This window comes from Eubalaena glacialis, chromosome 7 (assembly GCF_028564815.1).
Source record: "Eubalaena glacialis isolate mEubGla1 chromosome 7, mEubGla1.1.hap2.+ XY, whole genome shotgun sequence".
Lineage (NCBI taxonomy): Eukaryota > Metazoa > Chordata > Mammalia > Artiodactyla > Balaenidae > Eubalaena > Eubalaena glacialis.
In genome coordinates, this window is record NC_083722.1 from 16,419,469 (window position 1) to 16,445,147 (window position 25,679).

The following is a 25,679-nucleotide window of genomic DNA, read 5'->3' on the forward strand; positions in this document are numbered from 1 at the left end:
GAGGCACAAATTCCTCTTGGTATCTGACAGACCTCTAAGCATATATTGTACACATAATTGGCACAAAATATTTCATTAATGAATTTGTAAAAATCATATATAAAATGAAGTTTTTGATTGTTGTCATTTATTCCAGAAATTTTTGTAGATTCATTGCATGGCAGTTAGAAATGGTGGTGGTAGATTGAATAGACAAGTTAGAAATATATTGAGAAGTAATAGCTGACACAACAGAAAGAGAAGAATCAATATATATGGCTTACTGAGATTATTTATTATGGGGCCATACAACCTTATGGATCTTGGTAACCCCTGGCTTAGGACATCATTATATCAAGGCAAAGGGCAGTGATGGATGACTGCCAGTACTGTCTTTACTTTGACCTTGGGCAATCTGTTTAGTCTTCTAATCCTCAGTTTCCTCTTTTATAAGTGAAATGATAGGGCTAGAAAGTTTTGGATGTCTCTTACAGATGTGAAATTCTATATCTACTGTGATTATCTAAGGCAATCAACTATAGGTTCAGTTAGATTCACTGTATCTTGTGTAATAAGAAATGTAAGCATGTATTTTAGAAACATTTCCTTGAGAATGGTTACATATGTTTTGCCTGGCATGTAGGCCAGTGTGTAGGGAATAAAGTTTTGGGAGGTGAAAGAAGGCAAATTAGAATGAATAAGTGTAAGCTATCTAGAGGTAGAGTTTAATAATAAGAACATATGGACAAAACATGTGTACAGTGATTAAACAGGAAATTTTGAAGTAATGAACTTCCTGCCATTGAGGAAGTAAAGCAGAAGCCACATGACCATTTATAAGGAATATTGTAGAAAATATTAAACATTTGGGTAAAATTTATTTAACTGGGCAAGCTGCCTATCCAAGAGGATGTCTGGGAATGTTGGGGAGCACTGTGAGGTTACCTGAAGTAAGTTAGGGAGGTAGATAGGGAGGAATATGGCACATAATCCTCTGAAATTGGTCTTTATCCCAACATGATGGCTCCCGAGAAGCTGGTCCCGCTGCCCTACCACAGATGCTGGGGAATCTTTCCCTTGCCCTGTTTTGGTGTCAGGCTTTTGAAAACAGTGTTATGAGTGTCTTCTTTATTTTCTTAACTCCTTATCCAACAGAGATGACTATTATTTACAATTTGGAATATTTCCTTTCAGAATCCCTGGCAGGATTCAGAGAGAAGCATCTTCCTGTAAGCCTAAGGAATCTTTCCCATTCTCTGCCCTTGATTCCCTTTGGAGCATGAGGCTACCCAGGCCCGCCTGGTGCTTTCTTACTGTGTTTCTTATCCTTCGTGAGCGTGCAAGCACAAGTCACCCATTTTCTGATTTCTGCAGGAGGTTCTTCTTCCTGCTTCTTGCCATCCCTCTCCTGTCTTTGGTCTCTCCCCCTTCCCCCATCACTTTTCCCCTATAGCTTTTTAAAAAAAACATTTTTATACTTCTCATTGAAATTCCCTTTTCTATAATGAACCAACCTTCCTTACGCTGTTAACCTCTTCACAGAAGTCTATGTCCTTGTCAATTATACCTCAATGAAGCTGGGAAGAAAAAAAAGTCCATGCCCTATTCTCACCATCTTTCTTAAAGTCACAGAATCCTTTCTTCAAACACAATATTTCACAAACTCTTGATAGGTAGAGCAGATGAAAGCACGGTAACGGAATGTAGGAGGAAGAGGAAGTCTCTGGTCCTGCTTGCTCAGCCCCCTCTGTGTCCCTGACCTGGTCCCTCAGGGACCTCACTGGGAGTCAGCGTTCCACAGCCCTGCATTCAGAGAAGCTGCGTCTCCTTCATAACTGGGTACCCTTGGGTCTCTTTACACGGGCACATGCTTCTTCTCCCACAGGGCTGCTCGCAGCTGTCCTCGCGACCTCGGCATCTCTGTTCTTCCCCTGCACGCAAAAACCTGGGTTGTGAGGCCTATTTCTTCCTTTTCTCACTAGATTGTGAGAACACCTTGAGGGTAGAGACTATCCTTTTCTTTTTTTTGTTCCCTTGTGTTTAGCATGTGGTGACTGACTGAATGGTAGAATGGAAAAATAAAATGCTGAATTAATGACTTTTAAAAAAATAATAGTTCTTATCGGTGAACCCAGGAACTTGTATTGCACAATAAAGGAAACCTATTGAACCTGAAATCAAGTGGGAATTTCTTCACTGGTTTTATATGGCCAGTTCATCAGGGAATGGCAACTTGTTATATCCAGATACACTTTAAAGAAATGACTGCTGTGTCTAAAAGGATTAACTATTGTACTATGATAATCTGCCTCAGGTGCCTACTTTGTTTGCCACTGTTATTGAGTGTTGAGAAACTTTTACCCTTCGGACTCCTCTTTTCTAGTGCGATGAAGACCATTCCCCGCGTGGTAACATTCTTTCTTCTCATGGGGCATAAAATGTGCAATTACGTTTTTAGCTTTGTTGGTTAAAATAATATTCAGTATTGTGACCCTGAGATTAAACCCCAGTTACTTTGGATTTGAATGTCTCCAGACAGCCCCAGTTACCTATTTGAATATATCTGTTTGCATTATTTTTTAGACTGATAAATCCTATCAAGACTTAGAGTAACCTTATTTTCAACTTTTGGTGGCTCCTAGCCTAACTCTGCAAGTCTTGATAACAGTCATGTCTGGAGACAGTTGCATTGTTGCTGCAAACTCTTTCCTCCTTGACTGGTTGTTCCAAAATTTAAAAGAAGGGCATCGTGGTTATGGAAATAGATCACAAACATAGATCCTTAGTTGTTTTATCTTAGATTATCTGCTGAGGTGTTTTTATGAGTTTCACATGGCTACATGCCTGCACATAAATACTTAAAATAGTGTCCTCTCACTTGAGTATTTGAATGCAGACAGTACTCACTTGCAGAGTAGTTAAGAGTGCTTGCTTTGCATAGAAACAGATTGGTTTTGACCCTTCTTCCAGTACTGCTGTTTTTAGAGTGGTATCAATATACATTTAGAAATTAAAAAATCAGATGTATATTTAAGAATACTTTTTCATAAAAGAAAATATTGACTGAAGACTTAGATATTACTATGAGTATTTTTATATAGGTTAAATATCAATTTGCAAGAAGGATATAAGGAATAAGAGAAATGGACATGGAGAAGAAGCAACATTTCCTCTTTATCTGCTACTTATAGAGAACTGAGTTTTTCTTGATAGATCCATGAATTTACTACTCTTCTATTAGACTGTGATTTTGTTCACAAGACTCAGGAAAACAAGAGCTGTGAAATATTAAATTGTGTTTCTACTTTGAAGACATTCAATATATTATAATCTGTGTCAATTTCTGTGTTGTTTTAATCAAGAAATGTTTGCTCCAATGTTTATTACACAATCAAAACTCAAGTTTGATTTATGTTCTGAAATGTAGGATTCAAGGACTCAGGAGATGCTGGGTGCTCATCCCAGCTCCAGCACTAAATCCACAAAGTGTGGAACTTTGGACCGCGACCATTGCGTCTTCTTGAATATCAATTTTCTCATCTGTGAGATAATGATATTATATCATCTTTATGTGTTTTCTATGATGCTGTGAATTTTAAGATTCTGTACAAATTATTTCTTTCATTTGGTGCTTGGCAGAAAAGAACAAAAGGTTTCTTTATGTTTTCTTTATTACTCAAGTTAATGCTCTAGACAAGGATACATCACTGTTTTAATTTAGAAATGCGTTTCAAGAAAATATGAATGATTATATTGAATTAACTTTACATTCAGTTTTCATTTAACTGTATGTGCTGCCGAAGCGAGCACTCAATTTTCATTTTAATTGACATTTCAAGGCTATCTAAAATGAAAACATGGAAATTTATAGTATTTTAAAATTTCTTAAGGTATTATTCTTATCAGCATTCATATGTGAAAGGATAAGGCTTTAAAAAATATGTCTGGGCTTCCCTGGTGGCGCAGTGGTTGAGGTTCTGCCTGCCAGTGCAGGGGACGCGGGTTCGGGCCCTGGTCTGGGAGGATCCCACGTGCCGCGGAGCGACTGGGCCCGTGAGCCACGATTGCTGAGCCTGCGCGTCTGGAGCCTGTGCTCCACAACGAGAGGCCGCGACAGTGAGAGGCCCGCGCACCGCGATGAAGAGTGGCCCCTGCTTGCCGCAACTGGAGAAAGCCCTACGCGCAGAAACGAGGACCCGGCACAGCCATAAATAAATAAATAAATAAATAAATAAAATAATTAAAAAAAAAAATATGTCTGTGCTGGGTACATTTCTAAAGAAAAAATTTTCAGGCCTTATTTCAGGCTTATGAACCGGAACAAAGTTTACTAAACAAGAAGAACAGGATGTGAGAAAGGAATGTTTAGAACAAGAACACTCTTTGAGAAATTGCATTAAAACTTTTGGTACTTTATTTGGTCACAGAGTGTAGCATCAATATTCCATAGCTGGGGTATGATTTTTGGATTATAGTTCTGGTCTACCCTAGCATTTTAAAGCCAAATTCAGTAAAAGCATGAAATAATATTTTAAATAAATTATTTAAACCTCTCTATTTTGAAATTTCCTCTTAATTTGCTGGTGTTCTGCTTACTCCCTAAAATCAGCCTTGGACTGTTCTTTCATGACCTGGTCTAGTGTTGATAAAGTTAGCAGAATGCTTTCTCTGGGTTGTTGTATATTGGCTATACTGTTTTCAAATATGTTGGTGACCTTGATGAAGTACATATAAATGCTAATCATGATTATTATTGCTGTTGTAGTATTGTTGGTCGTGATATTACCTTTTTTTGTTTTTGACACTAATATTTTTTAGCCTATGGGAATGCTTCTACGTTGCTAAAGAACCTTACAGTTTTGTACTCAATAAGGATTCTCTCCACACCTTTAGGGATTGTTGCATCCACTATCATCAGCCATCACTTTGGAATACATTTCAAAAATCTACCCCCAGCTCTATTGCCAGCCAGCTGAATTGCATCCAGAGACTTGATGGGCATTAGCAGAACCTCAGATTTGGTGTGTCCTATTGGAATTTCCTTCTATCCCAGTACTCAGCTTCTGCTGACAGCTAGTGGCACCACTTTTCTTTTATCTTCTTAGACTAGGGATCGGCAGCCTCTGGCCTTTGGGCCAAATCGGACCTGCTCCTTGTTTTTAAAAAAGTTTTATTGGAACAGAGATGTACCCATTTGTTTAAGTATTGTGTCTATCTGCTTTTGCTCTAAGGTGGCAGAGTTAAGCAGTTACAACAGAGACCTGTGATCCCCAAAGCCTGAAGTAGTTTACTCTCTGGCTCTTTTTAGAAAATGTCTGTTAATCCCTGCCTCAGACTCAAAACCTTGACATCACCTTTGATTCATCCTTGGGGTTTCTCAAGTATATTCTAGCAGGAGAACTCATCTCCTTTTAACTTTTTTTTTTATCCTCCACATGTGTTCAGGTCCTCACATCCTTTTGCCTAGGGTATTAAATGAATTTCCCCAGCCACTGGCTTCTTTTCCCCGTGTATTTCATTTTGCACCTTGCCACCAGGGTCCTGTTCTCAAAGTTTGTCTCTACTCTGTGTCCACTCTGCCACCAAAATTTAAAGTTTCCCCACTGCCCACTACATTGGAGCCTGTCCAGCCTTTTTTTGTAAGGCTCCTTCCATAATATGAGCCCTATGAGTCTTCCTTATATAGAAGTTCTTTCTATAATGAAATGCTTTCCCCTAACTTCCTCCCTTCTTGCCTTTGTCCGTGGTGTAACAACTGCCTGGAGCTTTTCCTGCCTCCATTTCACCCTCTCCGACTCCTGTCTCCCCTTAAAATCCTCTCAACTTTTTTCATAAAGCTTTTTACTGCATTTTTCTATGTGCATATTCTTTGTCCCTCCATGATATGTTGCCTGTACATCTTTCTGTCACTTTAGGACATTTTACTTGCTGCTGTGTTGCTTATGTCCTTTTACATCTCATCTCATCCATTATAAACCAGAAGCTCGTCGAGTGTAAAGTGCCTATCTTCCTCTTACTGTGGTCCCTTAAACACTCACTATCATGTCTTCGACGTGCTTAATAATTAAGTAATTGAATCACATTACTGGAAGCCAGCTTTTTTTTTTTTTTTTTAATAAATTTATTTTATTTTTATTTATTTTTGGCTGCGTTGGGTCTTTGTTGCTGCTTGCGGGCTTTCTCTAGTTGTGGCGAGCGAGGGCTACTCTTCGTTGCGGTGCGCGGGCTTCTCACTGCAGTGGCTTCTCTTGTTGAGGAGCACGGGCTCTAGGCATGCAGGCTTCAGTTGTTGTGGCGTGCAGGCTCAGTAGTTGTGGCTTGCGGGCTCTACAGCACAGGCTCAGTAGTTGTGGTGCACAGGCTTAGCTGCTCCGCGGCATGTGGGATCTTCCCGGACCAGGGCTTGAACCTGTGTCCCCTGCATTGGCAAGGAGATTCTTAACCACTGCGCCACCAGGGAAACCCTGGAAGCCAGCTTTTTAATTTGGATGTAATAATTGGTTACCTCACAGACCCTTGAAGATTTGGCAGTGATTCTAGGTGCATAGCTAAAGTTTGTGAAGAAACCAGATGTTATTTCCTTGTACATGTTATTAATGTAAATGGAAAGATTTTTTTGCTTGATAAGGTATTTCACATTTACTACAAGAAAACTATTTGTGTGCAATGGTGTGCTTGGTACTGATAAAAAAAAAAAAAGTAAAACCAAGTGGCAGAGCCAGGCAGTAATTCTCTTGGATATGTTAAGCAATCTACCAATGTCAGATTTTCTTGATTCTATTAACAAGCTTTTTCAGGATTCCAAATGGAAAAGTTATACCAGAGTACTTTAAGAAGTTACGGAATTGAAATGCTTGTGGATGCTGTTAAACTAGTATTTTGTCCTCTGCCCGTTCATTCATTTAATCATTCTCTGCATACTTCCCAGGGGTTTTGGCGTGGCTGTTGATCACCCATAGCTAGTTCTGTTAACCATCCCCTGCCACCTTTTTTAGGCTTTCAGTTCTGAATTTGTAGCCTTGAAAAAGTTGACAGAAACAAAAAAGGGTGCCAGGCACAGAGACTTTTCACTTCATGGTGGTGTAGTCTAAAAGTTACAAGTCTAGAAACTGGACTGCTGACTCCCTTAGCTTTCTCAGTTGGTTTCAGAAACCTAGACATGGCCCGGGGTGGGGGGCTCAGAAACACAGTTGGTGTACAAAACACAATACCCGAGCAACCAGTGGAAAAAAGTAAACAAAGCATCACAAGTCCCAAACCCACGTACTTGAAAAAGAATTGAAGACTTAAAATTTTAATATAAATGGGTAAAGAATATGAATAGTTTCTAGGAAAAGTTGTTAGCTCTACTTGGTTTACCACTGTCTTCTAGCACAGAATCAATGTTTGCTGTATGCATGTGTGCCCAGACAAATGAGTAACACCCACATAAAATATATCCCAACTTCCTCCTAAGTAAAGAAATGCCTAGGGGCTTTCCTGGTGGTGCAGTGGTTGAGAATCCTCCTGCCAATGCAGGGGACACGGGTTCGAGTCCTGGTCTGGGAAGATCCCACATGCCGCGGAGCAACTGGGCCCGTGAGCCACAACTACTGAGCCTGCGCGTCTGGAGCCTGTGCTCCGCAACAAGAGAGGCCGCGATAGTGAGAGGCCCGCGCACCGTGATGAAGAGTGGCCCCCGCTTGCCGCAACTAGAGAAAGCCCTCGCACAGAAACGAAGACCCAACACGGCCAAAAATAAATTAATTAATTAATGGAAAAAAAAAAAAAAAAGAAATGCCTAATAAAATAACCAGACATGTAGACCTTTGAACCAACATTTCTACTTCTTAGAATTTATGTTAGGGAAATTTAGCATAGATTTTGCATCTAGGTTTTTATAATCCAGAAATACTGTCTCAAATATTCAAAGATTATCTATCCATCCACATGTATTTGTATGTGTATGTGTGTGCATATGTCTATATGCATGTGTATTGTGAAAAAATTTGTAATAGTGAAAAATTGGAAATAACCTAAATGCCTATCAGAACACAAATAGTTAAGCTATAGTATGCCCACATTGTAATGTTTAAAAAGGATGAGGTTCCACTGCTGGGTATATATCCAGGATATATAAATACAAATTCACAAAGATATGTGCATCCCCAATGTTCGTAGCAGCATTGTTTACAATTGCCAAGATAAGGAAGCAACCTAAGTGTCCCTCAGCAGATGAATGGATAAAGAAGATGTGGTGTATAGACACACACACACACACACACACACACACACACACACACACACACAATGGAATACTACTCAGCCATAAAAAAGAACAAAATTGTGCCATTTGTAACAATAGGGATGGACATGGAGGGTATTATGCTAAGTGAAATAAGTCAGAGAAAGACAAATACTGTATGATATCACTTATATGTGGAATCTAAAAAATAAAACAAGCTAATGAATTTAACAAAAAATAACAGATACATAAAACAAACAAGTGGTTACCAGTGGGGAGAAGGAAGGGGTTCGGGCAAGATAGGGGTAAGGGATTAAGAGGTACAAACTACTGTGTATAAAGTAAATAAGCTATAAGCTATGGGGATATATTGTATAACATGGGGAATATAGCCAATATTTTATAATAACTATAAATGGAGTATAACCTTTAAAAATTGTGAATCACTATGTTGTACACCTGTAACTTCAATAATATTGTACATCAACTAAACTTCAATTAAAAAAATAAAATACAAAAAAATGGGATGAGGCTGATCTTTAACTAAAGAAACAAAAGGAAAGATACACAAGGTGTATTGGATGGAAGTTGTAAAACAAAATATTGTTTCATCTTTGTGTATTTATAGTGAACACAGGTCTAGTTACACATCATACCTGCATATGAGAGGGATTCTCTGGACATAAGCATAAATAATCTATAAGTTGTAGACAGTCTCTGAGGAACAGAAGTGAGGAGATGTGTGAATTCTCAGGATAGAGGGAGTATTATACCTTCTGTTTCTTACTTTTCTCTTCAATTTTTTCAATGTATGTTTTACTTTTATACTAGACAAAAGACTGGGAAATCATATAGTATGTTTTAATATTAATATTTAAAATAATGAATGATTTAAAATAATTGAATGGCTGATGTCTATTTGGAAAATGTGGTTTTCAAGAACGATTTATATCCTTGAATAGTCTATATAAGTAAAATTTTTTGTTTTATAATGAGGCTGTAATGAAAGACATTATCAGATCGGACTGCCATTGTGTTGTTTATGGTGTGATAAATAGACACATAGTTCAGAAGTCTTATTATAATGCACTTTTTGAAGCAGTTGTAAGAAAATCCTGTTTGATGCTAGATGGGCTTGTTATGTTTTAGGGAACTTACGTGCACTAACATCAGTTTCCAAGGGTATGCTTGTGAGGAAAAGAATTAACACTGTTTTCTCTTCAATCTTTTAGAAAAGCTCAAGAGGAGAACAAGAAAATAGTGCTTGCTGGATGTGTTCCTCAAGCCCAGCCTCGTCAGGACTACCTTAAAGGGCTGAGCATCATAGGGGTAAGCTTGTACCTGATAGGAAAAAAGACAGTCCTACATTGTTAAAACTTGTCATGGCTCCACATTTTATTTTCTATTTCTAGGTTATTTACAAGCTAGGTTGCACTTCTGGCTGTCCTTAACATACTTTCCCTATTGCCACGGAAACTTTGTCGTGTCTGTGTAATGTCTGAACCTAGCGCGAAAACATATTCTAGGTTCTCTCATTTAAAAAGAAAAAACTCACACAATAAAAAGCCATAGTATGGAATTTAAGGTCGTTAATTATAACCTGGTCTTTGTCTGTGTGTCCAGCACTATCTCTTGCCATATCATACTACATAGGTGTCTTTTTTGGAATGTCCCACTTCCATCTTACTCATCCCCCAAGTCGTGGCTTCACCATTACCCCTTCTCTCAGCCTGCCCTGACCGCTCTGCGCAGGCCTCGATAATCCTGTCTCTGGGTTTCCTTCACTTACTATGCAGTTAACCTTTCATTTGCTCTCTCAGCATTTCACAGAGTCGTATTTTTGGGGTTAACTTATGTGGTTTTTTGAATACAGCCCACCTCTCTTTTTGAATTATTAGCTCCACGCTGACAGCTTTTCAGTCTTTTTTTAAACTCCCACCACGTTTCTCCAGCCTTTCCCAAGGTGCCTGAAATACAGTAGGCATCCTTTCAATCGGTGTTTGGTGACTGACTGAATGAAAGAAGCTTCCTTTTGTACTTCTGTTGTTGGTGTGCTTCTTCCCCTGTTGGACAGTAAGTTCTGTGAAGTCAGGGGACGACTACTTACTATAATATCTTTCTTATTCTTTGTGGACATCACTGTTCACAAATGCCCAGAGGTAGTTAGCATTCAGACAGTACTTGTTGACCAAATGGTGGTGTTTCATCCTTCCCTCCATTCTGCTATAGCTGTACTCACTGTGCTTAGTAATGATCTTCTTTTAAAGAGGCTCTATTAATTTAAAAAAATATATAAAAATATTGTATGCTCATAGAAAAAATTGTATGAAAAATTGGCATCTGGATTGAGACTTATTGGATTTTTTTCCTTATTTGATGTACTATTGATAGGTTCCTATACTGTATTCTCAGTGTAGTGAACTTGTTTTCTGCTGTGAAGTCCTTGCCCCACTGGCAAATTTAATAATCTTTGAACAAACATTCTCATGTTAAACAAACAGAAGCTGAATGTTTGGGAACTTTAGTTTGTTTTCACCACTTGTCTGTTTACATTTTGATTTCTCTTGGTTTAAGGAATGAACTGAATATGGACTCCTGAGTTATCTTTTCATGTCAGACTAACTTTCTCCATAAACATAATCCTGCTGTGTTAGGGAAATAGAAAACTAGTTAGAATTCTGTTTTCGAGATAAAGCGTGGTAAAAGCTTGGAATTCATCTTTGAGTTCATCTCAAGGAATTAAGTTCCCAGAATAGTAGAATTTCTGTAGTATGGCAAAAGTCTCTTCTCTGTGTACACTATGGTAACATTTCCCTGAACTCCACTCTGTGTTGTGAAGAGCTTAGTGTATGTGAGGATGCTGGGGAGATTCTCAAGATGGTGGGAGAGAGGATGCCCAGTGCTGGTGATACGGAACACTACTTTCAGGGATGATGTAAACTCGTGGGTATGGCAAATAAACATATTTTTTCCCCATTTAATCTAGCATGCTTTCTGTTCTGTCTCTTTGTCTCATTTTATTACCATTAAAATTCTTTATATTTATTTAGCTTCTTTATAATTGGAGAAACAATACATGTTTGAAAAAGTGAATAGAAGGAAAATTCGTAATCCTCTCACCCTAACACAATGTTTATCCCCTTCAGACCTCTGCATATTTTACTTAATTGTAATCTCAAAACTATTTTGTGTCCTTATTTTTCCATGTGATTTTATTCCATGAGCTCTTTAACCATTTTAAGTCCTGTGTTAATTTTCTGCTGAAGGATATACCATAAGTTACTTAACTGTTCTTAATTGTTGGATATAAGTAGTTTTCTAATTTTTGGGAAATGTACATCATACAATAATGCTCATAAAGGGCTTTTTAAATTTAAGATCAGTATATTGTGAAAAGTTTCCAAAAGTAGAATTGCACTATCAATAACAGCATTTCGGGGTTGTAGTTTAATTATATCTTCAGCATTTGGTATTATTACTAAAGTATAAGATTGTTCTTTGTCAACATCATTTTATAGAGCATTTTTATCTGTGGCAGCTATATGACATCTATCACAACTGACTATATATAAAAATTATGTACAGGAGAACTGAAAATTTTGAAGAAAATTTGGAGAAGGAAACCAATATTATTTATAATTGGCGTTTGGAGAGATCTATTTCTGAATATAATTGTTGAACTGCTACAAAATCAGAAACCTTCTGAAACATAGTGAGTTACAGTCAAGTAAAGAAATGAATTATATTGGTTTACACAAAGAAAAAACAATGCTGAAGTGTAAAAAAAAATGTGAAGGTGTTTAAATTCATTGACTTGGGAGCCTGTTTTTAGGAGGATGTTTAGAATTGTATTGCACAGTTGATTTACAGGCTGTGTGAAGACTGTTATTCCTTCACAGAATTTTCCTCACAGAGTTTCTGTGATGGAGGGCGTTAATAGAGGTCGAAGGAAGACCAGCTGTAACTGTATTCTGTGCTTTCACCTCCTGCTAGGATTTGTCTGTGTTGCGCCACATACAGGGAGGATGGTCTGCTCTGTTGACCAAGTGATCGAAATAAAAGGCTGCCTTTAGATGGTGAGCAAGGTACTTATTGCACACTTGAGTTAAAAAGACAAGTCTGTCCCATGTTTGCAGGTGCTCCTGGACTAAGCATTTAAGAAGATGTTTAATAAGGAAGAATGATATTTGTTACCATCATAACGTTAATTTCCACCCATATCAGCCTTTAGAAATGGGACAGTTAATTTGTTTCCATAATCTGAGAGAGCAGTGTGGTGAGGGCCCTTAGTAATTGGTGATTTGACTCCTGGGCTTTATATTATCATCTGTCGTAATGTCTCCTGAATCTAGTTGTGATTAATATTGTCTGTGTGGTGGGACGGAGAAAGAAAATAACAGAATATCAACCAGAAGTAATACCTATCAACCTCTGGGTCCAGAAGAACTGGCTTTGGTGGCAGTAATCTTCAGGCTTCTCCCATCCGGGTTTTCTTTTATAGCGGGAGAGGAGAAAGAACAGATTTGAAAACGTATATGTGTTGGATAGAAAGACCTTTTTTTAACCAAAACTTTTTCCCTAGCATGATTAAATGAAGTTTATATCTAGAATATAAATTTATAAAAACATAAATTTATAGGTAATCAGTGCAGAATCAAGATCTTTTTCATTTTTATGGGATCTTGAAACATTTTACCTTACAGTGAAAATTTTCATTTCTCTCTTTTATTCAAATAATATTTATTTATTTACTTATTTATTTTTGGCTGCGTTGGGTCTTCATTACTGTGTGCAGGCTTTCTCTAGTTGCGGCTTGCGGGCTCTAGAGCGCAGGCTCAGTAGTTGTGGTGCATGGGCTTAGGTGCTCCACGGCATGTGGGATCTTCCCAGACCAGGGCTCAAATCCGTGTCCCCTACATTGGCAGGTGGATTCTTAACCACTGAGCCACGGGGGAAGTCCCTTCATTTCTCTTTTGACAAATACTTATGGTTAACTATTCACCTTGGAATTAGTTTTCATGCAATGTCACTTTTTTTTTTTTTTAAAATCACTGCTCTTATTTGTTTACATTGGTTACTCTGTGTCTAGCTGTAGGTAGTTCCAAGATGTTGTGACTATACCTATTGAATGCTACTTTTCTTCTCTTTAGTTTGTTTTTTGGCAGGAAAGTTTCTTTTAGCTTAGTCAACCAGAAAGGATGTTCTGTTTTAAAGTCTGGTAGCAAAAAAGAATAATAGACTTCAGAGCTCAGAAAGCCAGGCTTTAAATCCCAGGGCTGCCACATTATTGTTTTTTCTATTCAGCTAGTACTTACTGAGTGCCTACTAAGTGCTAGCTACTGTTCCAGGTGCTAGGAATGCAGCGGTATATAAAACCACCAAAGATCCCTGTCCCCGTAGAGCTTACGTTCTAGTTCTTGGGGAGAGAAATCTGGTTTGAGCCTAGAACATCTTCAGCCTCCTGGAGAATGTGGTGGGATGGGTCCCTAGACGATGGGGAGATTGATTAGTTGGGAATTTCTCTGTAAGGTTCAGGTGGAAATACACTTTGTGTCCATCAGCTGGGAGTTGTGTTAGGAATAGATGGCTGAAATCATATTTATTTGCTTGAGTTCTGCTTAAGGTAGTGTTATTTCTCAATTCTTACAGTAGTCATTATTGATAGGCATGACATTTATTAGGAAGGTTGGTTTTTATTCTGTTACAGGAAAGCATGTTTACAGAATGGTACATTTTGTGTAGATTTTCTGAGCTAATAAAGACTGCATCTGAAATTGGCCTTGGCATTGATTCATTAGGCTTATCTTTGTATAATATCTCTAGAAATCCTAAATAAACTGTGAATTAATAAACAGGTTGTAACATTTAAAAACATTTTTAAAACATGCAATTCAAAGCAGAATACACAGTTAGATGCTGAAAATTTGTATATGACAGAACTTCCTGATGTGCCAGCTGTGAGCCCTGCAGGCAGATGCATATTTTCTTTGGAGAGCTGAACAAAAATGTGGTTTTACACAGGTGTCCACTTATCTCAGGGACTCTTACCAGGTTGATTTGCAGTGGTTTAAACATCTTTTCAGGCAGGCTGCTCTAATCCTGAAAAGTCAGACAGCTTGATGACTCTTTCATATGTGAATGCTAATTTTGAAAATTACGCGTATAAATAAAGCAGCATTTGAAAGAGGATACGTTTTAGAACATTTCTATCATATTACTGTATTCCAGAAGGTAAATAAATTCATGAAATGGAATAATGTCACGGTAATGGTGGCATTGATATTGAGGGCAAAATTTTAGAAACTCTCCTTCTCCTATTTGTCTCTACTTCATGTCTTCTGATATTTCTTCTTGTCATATTCCATTTTTTTTACCTTTAATTATCAAAATGGCAGTATTGTAACAGAATGACATGTAGATTTAAAAGCCCATTCGTTTTTGTACCTTCCTAGATCTGTTGTTTTTACTTTTTCATGGCTTCCTCTAATTTTATCTATATGTGTATACATTTTTCACCTACTGAATTATAAAAAGGTAGTCTAGCATACTAGGAAGAGCATGGATTTAGGAGCTAGGTTACACAGGTTCATATCCCTGCTCCACCACTTATTAGCTGCGTGACCTTGTACAAGTTACTTAACCTCTCTGTGCCTCAGTTTCTTCATCATAGAATGGAGGTAATAATAGAACCTAACTCCGAGTTTTGTAAGGGTTAAAGTATGTAATACACATAATGTGCTTAGCATGGTCCCTGGCACATAGTTAGTGCTCTGTATTAGCATTTTTTAAAAAATTTAATTATCTTACTAGTAGAGTTAACACTGAGCACAGCTATGTGCCTGGAGTGAAACTATTTGCTAGAGATACAGAGCTGAATAAAACTTGTCTGTTCCTTAAAGACAGTAAAATCTGAGGAGAGCTGCAAATAGTCATGATAAATATGCATAGGGATAAAGTCTGGTGGGCACACAGAGGTTGAAACCATTCTTGACCTGGGTTTCAAAGGGTGAGTAGTGGTTTGATGAATGGAGAAAGGAGGGAGGGCTTTTGAGCAGAAGCAGTAACGTATCTAAGGAAAAGCATGTGTGCTTCAGGGTGCCTGGCAGGGAGAAGGAATAGCAAGAAGTGCACCCTGATTTGAGTGTAATTTGGAGGCGCTAATTTTAAGAGGTGTAGCTTGGAGTAGTGCAGATGAGTGATAAATAGAGTGGAAAGAAGGAGTTTGCATTCAGTGAAATGCTTAAGTCAGAATCAACATGACAGGGTGAAAGACTGAGGGAGGGTAGGGGTAAGATAGTGTGAAAAGGTAAGTGTCAGAAGCAGTATAATCTAGTGGTTATTTCTATATGTCCTTTATTCATTATATGTTAATTATTTTCTTGTAGGTTATTGATACTAATTTTTTTGTTATTTTATGTATGATTTATTGAGATATAATTAACATATAATGAAATCACCTCTGATGAATTTTGTATAGAACATTTCCGTTGCACCGGAAATTTCCCTTGTCTCCTTCTGTGGTCAGCTCCCCCACCTCCCACCCCCAGCAAACAGTAAACACAGCCCTCGGAAACCAGTGTTCTGATTTCTATCCCTATAGTTTTGCCTTTTTCAGAATGTCAAATAAATGGAATTATAGGCATACCTCAGAAATATTTTGGGTTTGGTTCCAGACCACTGCAGTAAAGCGAACATCGCAGTAAAGCAAGTCACACGATCTTTTTGCTTTTCAAGTGTATATAAAAGTTGTGTTTACACCATACTGTAGTCTTTTAATGTGCAATAGCATTATGTCTAAAAAATATATTCATACCTTAATTTTATTTTATTTTATTTAAAAAAATTTACTTGGCTGTGCTGGGTCTTAGTTGCAGCAGGTGGGATCTTCACTGGGGCATGCGGGATCTTTAGTTGCGACACGCGGGACCTTTAGTTGGGGGCGTGCGGGATCTAGTTGCCTGACCAGGGATCGAACCCGGGCCCCCTGCATTGGGAGCATGGAGTCTTAACCACTGGACCACCGGGGAAGTCCCCATACCTTCATTTTAAATAATGCTTTATTATTAAAAAACGCTAAGCATCATCTGAGCCTTCAGTGAGTCACAGTCTTTTTGGGGGTGGAGGCTCTTACCTTAGTGTTGATGGCTGCTGACTGATGAGGGTGGTGGTTACTGAAGGCGGGTGACTGTGGCCGTTTCTTAAAATAAGAGAACACTGAAGTTTGCTGCATCGACTGACTCTTCCTTTCATGAACAGTTTCTCTGCAGCCTGCAATACTATTTGATAGCATTTTACCCACAGTAGAACTTTCAAAATTGGAGTCAGTTCTGTCAAATCCTGCTTCTTTGTCAACTAAGTTTATGTAATAGTCTAAATCCTTTTTTGTCATTTCAGTAATCAAGTTTGCTGTCTTATGTGGGCGCCGTTCATGCTGCCGTAAATTAATTACAGTAGTGACATTAAAGACCACTTATCACACATCACCATAACAAATATAATAATGAAAAAGTTTGAAGTACTGTGAGGATCACCAAAGTGTGACACAGAGACAGGAAGTGAGCAAATGCTGTAGGGAAAATGCCTGTAGACTTGCTCCATACAGGGTTGCCATAAACCTTCAATTTATAAAAAACTCAGTATTTGGAAAGTGCTGTAAAGTGAAGTGCAATAGAATGAGGTATGCCTGTATGTGTTACTTTGTTTCTTTTTTCACTTAGCATGATTCATTCAGTATTCATACATGTTGTGATTATTATCATTATTTTTTTAACATTTTTATTGGAGTATAATTGCTTTACAATGGTGTGTTAGTTTCTGCTTTATAACAAAGTGAATCAGTTATACATATACATATATCCCCATATCTCTTCCCTCTTGCATCTCCCTCCCTCCCACCCTCTCTATCCCACCCTTCTAGCTGGTCGCAAAGCACCGAGCTGATCTCCCTGTGCTATGCGACTGCTTCCCATTAGCTATCTATTTTACATTTTGTTGTGATTATTAATAGTTTGTTACTTTTTATTGTATGGAATTATTTCACTGTATGGATGGACCACAGTTTGTCTATCCATTTAGCAAGTTGATGGAAATTTGTGTTGTTTCCAGTTTGGGGCTATGAAGAATAAAGCTGCTGTAAACATTCGTGCACAGGTCTTTGTGTGAATTATGTTTGCATTCTCTTGGGTGAATACCTGGGAATGGTATTGCCTGGTCATATGGTCAGCATCTGCTCAGCCTTGAAAAAATTGCCAAAGTGTTTTCCAAAACAGCTATACTATTTTGCATTTCCACCAGCAGTTCATTTGCTTCACATCTTGACCAAAGCTTGGTACTCCCAGTTTAATTGTAGCTGTTGTACTAGGAATGAGTAGTATCTCACTGTGGTTTTAATTTGTTTTCTCTGTTGGCTAATGATGTTGAGCATATTTTCTGTGATTGTTTGATATCCATATATCTTTGATAAAGTATTTGAATTTTTTATCACCTTCCCCTCTTTTTTGGTGACCTTGAGTTAGGAAACTGTTTCTTAGGTAGCCACATACAGCTATTTCTTAGGACACAGAAGAAAAGAAATTGATAAATTGGACTTTATCAAAATTAATTCCTTTGGCTCCCCCAAAGATACTGTTAAGATGAAAAGATAAGCCATGGACTGGGAGAAAACATTTATAAAACACATATCTCCTAAAGGGTTTATACCAGAATATCTAAAGGACTCCTAGAACTCAACAGCAGGGAATCAACCTATTTTAACTTGGGAAAATTTGTGTGTCTTTTTATCATAATTTTTCATTGCCTTTTAAAATTTTGATATATTAGAAACTTGGAATTTGAGGGAGAGGGGAATGAGTGGGTAATTTCTCCTGTGGTTTCAAAACTTAAACTTAAGTTTCCAGGATCTAGGAACAGGTCTGATAAAGTATATATTTTTTCTTTTTCTTTTAGACCTTTTTTTTTTTTTTTTAAATTATGGAAAGGATTTGTTCAACTCTTCACTCTGTTTGCAGTTTACTGTGGTGGACACTTACAAGCTCCATAAAGCCAGGGATTTTGTTTGCTATTATTTTACAGCTTTACATATTTTACATTAGTTTCTGTACTTAGTGCAGTGTCTGGCTCAGTAAATACTTATTGAGTGAATATTTGTTAAATATCAAGTATGCATTTATATTTTTCCATATTGTTCTCAGTTATTCCAGCAGCATTTATTTTTAAAATTTCCTTTCCCTCTTTGATGATGCTTAACTCGTATCATGTTTGTTTCTTAATTAATGTATGAGTTTTACATGTCCCATAACAAATTACTACAAACGTGGTTGGTTAAAACAACACGCATTTATTATCTTATGATTCTGAAGATAAGTTGGGCATGGGTTTTACTGGGCTAAAATCAAGGTGTTGACAGGGCTGCATCCTTTTCTGGAGGCTCTAGGGGAGTCTTCTTCCTTGCCCTTTCCAGCTTTTAGAGGCCACCACATTCCTTGACTTGTGGCCCCCTTCTTCCGTCTTTAAGGCCAGCAATGCAATGCCATCTCTCTCTGACCCTTCTTCTATCTTGATCTCTCTCTCTATCCAGAGATGGGAAAGATCCTCAGCTTTTAAGGACTCATGTGAATAGATTGGGCCTATCTGGATAATCCAGGTTAATCTCTTCATCTCAAGGTCCTTAATCTTACTCACACCTGCAAAGTCCATTTGCCATGGAAGGTAATTTACTCTCTGGTTCTGGGATCATGACTTGAACATCGAGAGACCATTATTCTGCCTACTACATGCAACATTGTTTATTAGTTGATGTTTTACATCCCTAATGTGTATTTCTGTTTGAATTCTAGTACTACTGTTTTCAACTTTAGTATTACTTTATATATAATTTTTTACTTTATAACATGTCCTATTATTTAATATGGCTATAATATTCTAATGTCCCAAAGAATGTTTCTCTATGTAATTGAATTTAGCATGTTGATTTTAGTTTCTTACAGATCCCCCCCCACCCCCTGCGAGAAGGTTTTATAGGTATTTTAATTGGATTTAAGGGGGCAAAGTTCCTGGTACTGATCCCCATTTTACTGGCATCCATCTAGCCTGGCCTCGTCTTTCACTTAGTAATTTTTATCTCTTACTCAGTGTTCGTCACTCACTGGTACCATTCAGGTGGAAAATATGCTTTTAGTGTTGTGTGGAATGTGCTGTCATATAACTTTTGATGAAAGGGCTATTTGTACCACTGGGGAAGAATTTTTCTCAATGAAGAGGTGAAAGAAGATGAAACTGTACTGGCAGATGAGAAAGTTTTTTTGAAAAAGTTAAACCACATGTAACATCAAATGCTCTTTTGTGTAACATTAGTAAACTTGTTCATGGGCTTGTGAATTCAAGAAATCTTTCTCCCAGCAGAGTTAGCTAGTGACTGCTCTGGACTTCTCCAAATTTAAGAGATTTGGAAATTGAGCTCTCTTCCAATACCATTTATAGAGATAGGGACTTCCCTTAACAGCTTGAAGGAAAATTTTTTAGAGAGAAAAATATTTTTTTACCATGAAGTCAGTATTGAACTTTAACCTGTCAAATGCTGATTATTGGATCAAGCTCCCATTATGGTAAAAGTGAAAAATCTGAACATGTATTTAATGGAAAAGGCTTTTTATAGTATAGTTCTTAACAGAGGTAGAAAGAAAGGCATTTTTTTCTTTTAAAGGTTGATAGAGTTTTTAGGTGGTTTTAAAGTGTTGGTGTGATATTTCTTAATTAGAATGAAATGACAGGTTGTCCTAGTTTATTTATATACAGTCAAAATTAAGAGAGCTAATGAGAGAGTTCCTCTGTATCTATGTTGATGTGTATCTATAATTTATTAACCTTTGTTACTCCTGAAAGGATTTGAAGTGTCTTGGGATAAAATCAAGGGGTAGTAAAACCCCAGCCAGATTCATACAAGTATAAAAAGACTCACACCAAGTAATAGAGAAATGTGGATAAAGAGTGGTCTTTGCACATTTTTGATAGAATTAGCCTGAGCGATGCTACTGAGATTGTTCAGTTAACCCTCCAATCACTTCCTTTCTCAGGTAGAATATAAAGTGTAACCGGCACAACATGAGCTACAAGGTCTCACATAGTCTTCCTTCCCTGATTATCTGACCTCATCTCCTACCACGATGACCCTCATTCGCCATCACTTCTGTCTCTCAACCCCTGTATGTGCTCTTCCCCCTGGAGGTTCACGTTGCTGCTTCTGTGTTATGGTTCACGTCCCAGCATTAATGCTGCCTGTCCAGAGGTTGACCTGGACCACTGTAGCAAAATTGCCCTCTCCTCCTCCAGCCACTCCCAGATTTTATTTTCTTCATAGCGTCTATCATGATAGGAAATGAACATTTTCAGTTGTTTACCTGTTTGTCTCCTCCAAATAGAATGTAAGGCCCATGAAGCAGGGACTTGATATTTTCACCATTAGATCCCCCGTTCCTAGAACAGTCATAGTACTTGGTTGGTGCTTAATAGATATTTGTCAAGTGAATGCATGCACGGCAGAGGTGATTGGTGGGTGAGCGTTTGGGGGAATAGTTGTTGCGTCGTTAACTTGAAAGTCCAAGTTCAGTTGGATATCATTTTGTGATCAGTTAGTAATGACCTCGGTGTGTAAAGGAAAAGGGAAATTCACAAAACGTGCCCCTTATGTGCCATTCCTAGATAAGATATACTAAGACCACTTGGCTAGAATTTAGCAGGATACCTTCGTGCCTTAGTTCCCTCAGCCTAGGAAATAACAGTAAGTGTCTACTGCCGAGGGATGTTCTGAGGATTAAAAGTGATGGTGCATGTGGTGTGTTAGCACGGAGCCTGGGACATGGTAATTGCTCAAGAAATGTTAACTATCATGGTGTTATTAGTAGTTTGGTTGCAACTTATCTAGTTGCTGGTTGTTCAGAAAAAAAGATACTTCAAGTGCATACTAAAGCTGAACTTCTGACTGCAGGACAGTATTAGCCTGTTCCCTGACTACACTTTTATTTTAGCCTAGTTGGCAAAATTGTGTTTGAGGTGTGTGTTAGTTTCCTAGGGCTTCCTTAACACGTCACCACAAACTGGGTGGCTGTCTTAGCCATACTCTAAACCTGCACTTTCCAGTGTGGTTGCCAAAAGCCACAGGTGAATAGTTAAGTGAATTAAAATTAAAATTCAGTTCCTCAGTCACAGTTAGCTGTGTTTCAAGTACGCAGTAACTACATGTGGCTAGTGGCTACCATGTTGGAGAGCCCAGTGTGTAAACATTTCCGTCCTTGTAGAAAGTTCTGTTGGATAGCACTGCTCAACAATTAGGAAACTTCAGAATAGCTCTTTTATTTGCTTTAGGTGGCTTTGTATAGGTTTGTTTCTTCAATATATGTTGAGTTATAAATTTGGAGTAGTTCATAATAGCTGAATAGAATATTTTTATGGGTTTCTTTTAAAAGTTCTGCAGCAGAATGACTCATTAATGTTATTTATGAATTGTTTATTCACCAACTCCTTTCTTCATTGTCAAGATCGTATGGAGTCAGTAATAGAACATACCGCATGTCTTTTTCTTTCCTGTATAGTTATAACTAAGTGCCTGAAGGACACAAGATACTCTTTTATTTATTTTATTTGAATTATATGCCAGAGACTAAGCTCTTGTGTATTCAGGACTACAATTTATAGTGTTAATTAAGAACAGCTTTCCCATTCTTCCCAGAATGCATTCAATATATTCCTCATTACTGTATGTGAATCTTGACTGTTCTTGACTTGTTCTCACTCAGGACTGCTTTTTCTTCTCTCCCTGCCTCCCACCCTGTTCTTTTTGCCTCCCAGCCTCTGCCTCTTCCATTTAATATCCCCTCCCCTGACTCTTCTCTCTTTTTCTTCACTGTCTCCTCTTCTTTCTTTTTCTCCCACCGCTTCTTTTTTTTCTCCCACCGCTTCCTCCAGTATCCTCTTTACTAAAAATGGAAGTGACACAACATTTTCTTTAAAGCATTTAATGAACTTCCCCCCTGCTTTTTTGTAATCAAATGCTGTTTTCTCTTTTTCTTAAAGTTTGGTAGAGCCTTCCTTTTGAAGTCCTGGATTCCCCCCACACCACCCAGCGATTACTGATCAGGTGTAGGCAATATCTATTTTTCTCCCTTAAAAGTGAATGTGATAATCAAGTACTTTTTCAAAGTCAGAGGATATATTTTCACCTTGATGCATTTCAGAACTGATGCAGTCACGTCAATTCTGTGTGACCGTTAGGGTAAAAGAAAATCTTCATCTCTTCAACACCCACACCCACGCACACACTTAAAAGTTTTATTTTGACATAATTTCACACTCACAGAAAAGTGGTGAAAATAAAGAATTAACATATACCATTTACCCAGATTCCCCGCATGTTAATATTTTACCAAATTTACTTATTCTTTTCATATATAGACATTTTTCCTGATCCTTTTGAGAGCAAGATGTAAACCTGATGCCTCTTTACTTCTAAATATTCTTGTTTTTAAAAAACAAGGCTATTCTCTTATATCACTATAGTCTAATTATAAAAATCAGGAATTTAACATTGCTAAAATACTATCAGTTAGTATGCAGACCTTATTCAGATCTTGTTAATTGTTCCAATAATGTCCCTTACAGGAAAAGAAAAATCCCAGATCTAGACCCAAAGTTACATTCAGTTGTCAAGTCTCTTAAGTCTCCTTTAACTGGAACATTTCCTCAGTTTTTTCTTGAGTTTCATGACCTTGACATTAGAACATTTGACCACCCTCAACCTTTTTTTGGGGGGATGGTGGCAGTAATAACAGCCCTTTTGAGATATATAATTCAAACACCACACTATTCTCCCATTTAAATTGTGTACTTGAGTGGTTTTTAGTCTATTCACAGTTATGCGACCATCATCACAATCAATTTTATAATATTTTCATCACTCCAAAAAGAAACACAGTACTCCTTAGCAGTCCCTCTCATTTCTTTCGCCGCCCGTCCATGGGTAATCACGAATCTACTTTGCCTCTGAGAATTTCCCTATTATGGTCATTTCATATGCGTGGAATCAGACAATATGTTGATTGATTTTTTCCTTTTTTCCTCTGGCCTCTGTCCTTTAGCATAATGTTGTAACATTATTAATACTTCATTTCCCTTTATGGTTCAATGACACTTTGTTGTATGGATATACCACCTTTTGTTTATCTATTCATCAGTAGATGGGACTTGGGTTGTTTCTGCCTTTTGCATATTATGAATAATGCTGTGACGATTTGTGTACAAGTTTTGTCTGGGCATACATTTGCATTTCTCTTGGGTATCCAACTAGGATTGGAATTGCTGGATCATATGGTTTAATGGTTTGAGGATCTGCCAGACTGGTTTCCAAAGCAGCAGCCCCATGTTATTGCATTCCCACTAGCAAGGTGTGATGTGGGTTCCAATTTCTCCATATCCTTGCCCACACTTGTTACTGTCTGTCCTTTTGATTACAGCCATCCTAGTGGGTATGAAGTAGTATCTCATTATGGTAAAATATACACAACATAAAGTTTACTATCTTAATCAATTTTAAGTGTACAGTTCAGTGGCGTTAAATACATTCACTCTGCTGTGGAACCATCACCAGCATCCATCTCCAGAACATTTTCATCTTTCCAAAATGAAAATCTATGCATGTTAAACAGTAACTGCCCACTTCCTCCATTGTGGTTTTGATTTGCATGTATTGGTTGGTTAATGATGTTGAACATCTTTTCATGTGCTTATTGGCCATTTGTATATCTTTCTTGGAGAAGTGTCTAGTCAGATCTTTTGCCCATTTTTAAATGGCTTATTTGTCTTTTTATTGAGTTCAAGGAGCGCTTTATATATTCTAGATTCAGGTCTCTTATCAGGTATATGATTTGCAAAAATTTTCTCCCATTTTCTATGTTGTCTTGTTATTTTCCTAGTAGTGTCCTTTGATGTACCAAGAGGTTTTAATTTTGATGTTCAGTTTGCCTTTTTTATCACTCATTCTTTTGATGTAATAGTAAGAAACTATTGTCTAATACAAGATTCATCTATATTTATGGCTTTGTTTACTTCTAAGAATTTTATAGTTTTAGCTTACCCCCAACTTTTTAACCTTTTAACTCCTCCCTCCACATGTTATTCTGACTTTTCTCCAGGGAACCCGCTTCTTTATCGGTCCATGTGCTATGAGATTGGGTGCAATACTCCCTTTGAACTGTGATGTCTCCAACTGCATAGGAAAGCATTTTTGTTTTGGTTCCATTATTGAATTACTTCATATTGTACTTCTTTTATTCTGTCTTTTCCTCAACTGATATGTTGGTCATTCACCTACATTCACTGGGAAATTTGATCAACTCTTCCTTCCTTATCCTACCTGTATTTCTAATATCGTGGGCAATCTGAGTGTCCATATGGAATGTCTCACCAACACTCTAACCTTACTTCCTTACTTCTCAACTCCAGTGGTTATCAGCTTTATCAAACTCTTTCAGCAAATTGTTCTCATGACTAGATCTTGGACCTTGCTGTTCTTCAGAAATACTAAATGCCTATATCTGTACTCTGTTATAATGTCCTATTCTCTTTTCTCATTTATCTCTCTCCATCCTCGCTCCTCTTTCCCACCCTCCCTTTCCTTTCTTCCTTCCTTCCTTCCACCCCCAGCCGCTTTATTTCTCCTTTCTGGCTCTGCTTCTTTCTCTATCTAACCTATACTTAAAGTTTCATGTTATCCAGCATAGATAGTTTCCTTTTTTCCGTATCCTTCACATCTGTCCTGTAAACCTCTGTGCTATTTCCCCAGCCTTTTGAACGTTCTTGGCACTTGTTAGATGTTTAACAAATGATGAGTGAATGAATGAATGATGGAATGAACAAACCTTGGGTCAATCCATTTAACTGTTTGGTTCCTACATAGGATCTGCTGGGTCCTGAGGAAAATGACAGCTATACATGGAGTCATTGTTAAAAGTTCATGGTATCTAATTTCAACTGGTATCTCAATACCGTAGCAATTTTTATGTGTTTCTAGTCTTCTCTCTCTCTCTCTCTTTTTTTTTTACCAGGTATTAAACTTTTAACAGGTATTTTAAGCATCCACTCTGTTCTTATTTAACAGTATGCTTTCTCACTCATAGCAGATGAACTTGCTTCTTATTTCACTGAGAAAATTGAGGCCAACAGATGGGAATCTTGTTTTATATCCTCTTTGACTTCTACAAGAGTAATAGCATCTGTTTTCAGGCTTCCCTCCTAACCCCTTGTTTCAGAAGATGACTTGGCCCCTCTCCCATTCTGGCTTGTGTCTCTACTACCTGTGTTTTGGATCTTACCCTCTCTACTTCCTGAAGGACCTAGCTCCATCAATTATTTCTTCTATCTTCAATTCCTTTTTATCTATGGCCTTTCTCTCCTCAGCATGTAAACTTTAAAAAAGAAAGGAAAGAAG

General features: G+C 37.7%; 1 protein-coding gene across 3 annotated transcripts in view; it reads left to right on the top strand.

The window, feature by feature from the left end:
- The window catches only part of CDKAL1 (CDK5 regulatory subunit associated protein 1 like 1), a 669,678-nt gene that overhangs the window by 165,546 nt on the left and 478,453 nt on the right, over positions 1-25,679 (top strand). For all 3 annotated transcript variants that reach the window (XM_061194866.1, XM_061194868.1, XM_061194867.1), the window contains exon 6: positions 9,436-9,532. In XM_061194866.1, coding sequence (XP_061050849.1) covers positions 9,436-9,532 — 97 coding nt within the window. The remainder of the gene's footprint in view (positions 1-9,435; positions 9,533-25,679) is intronic.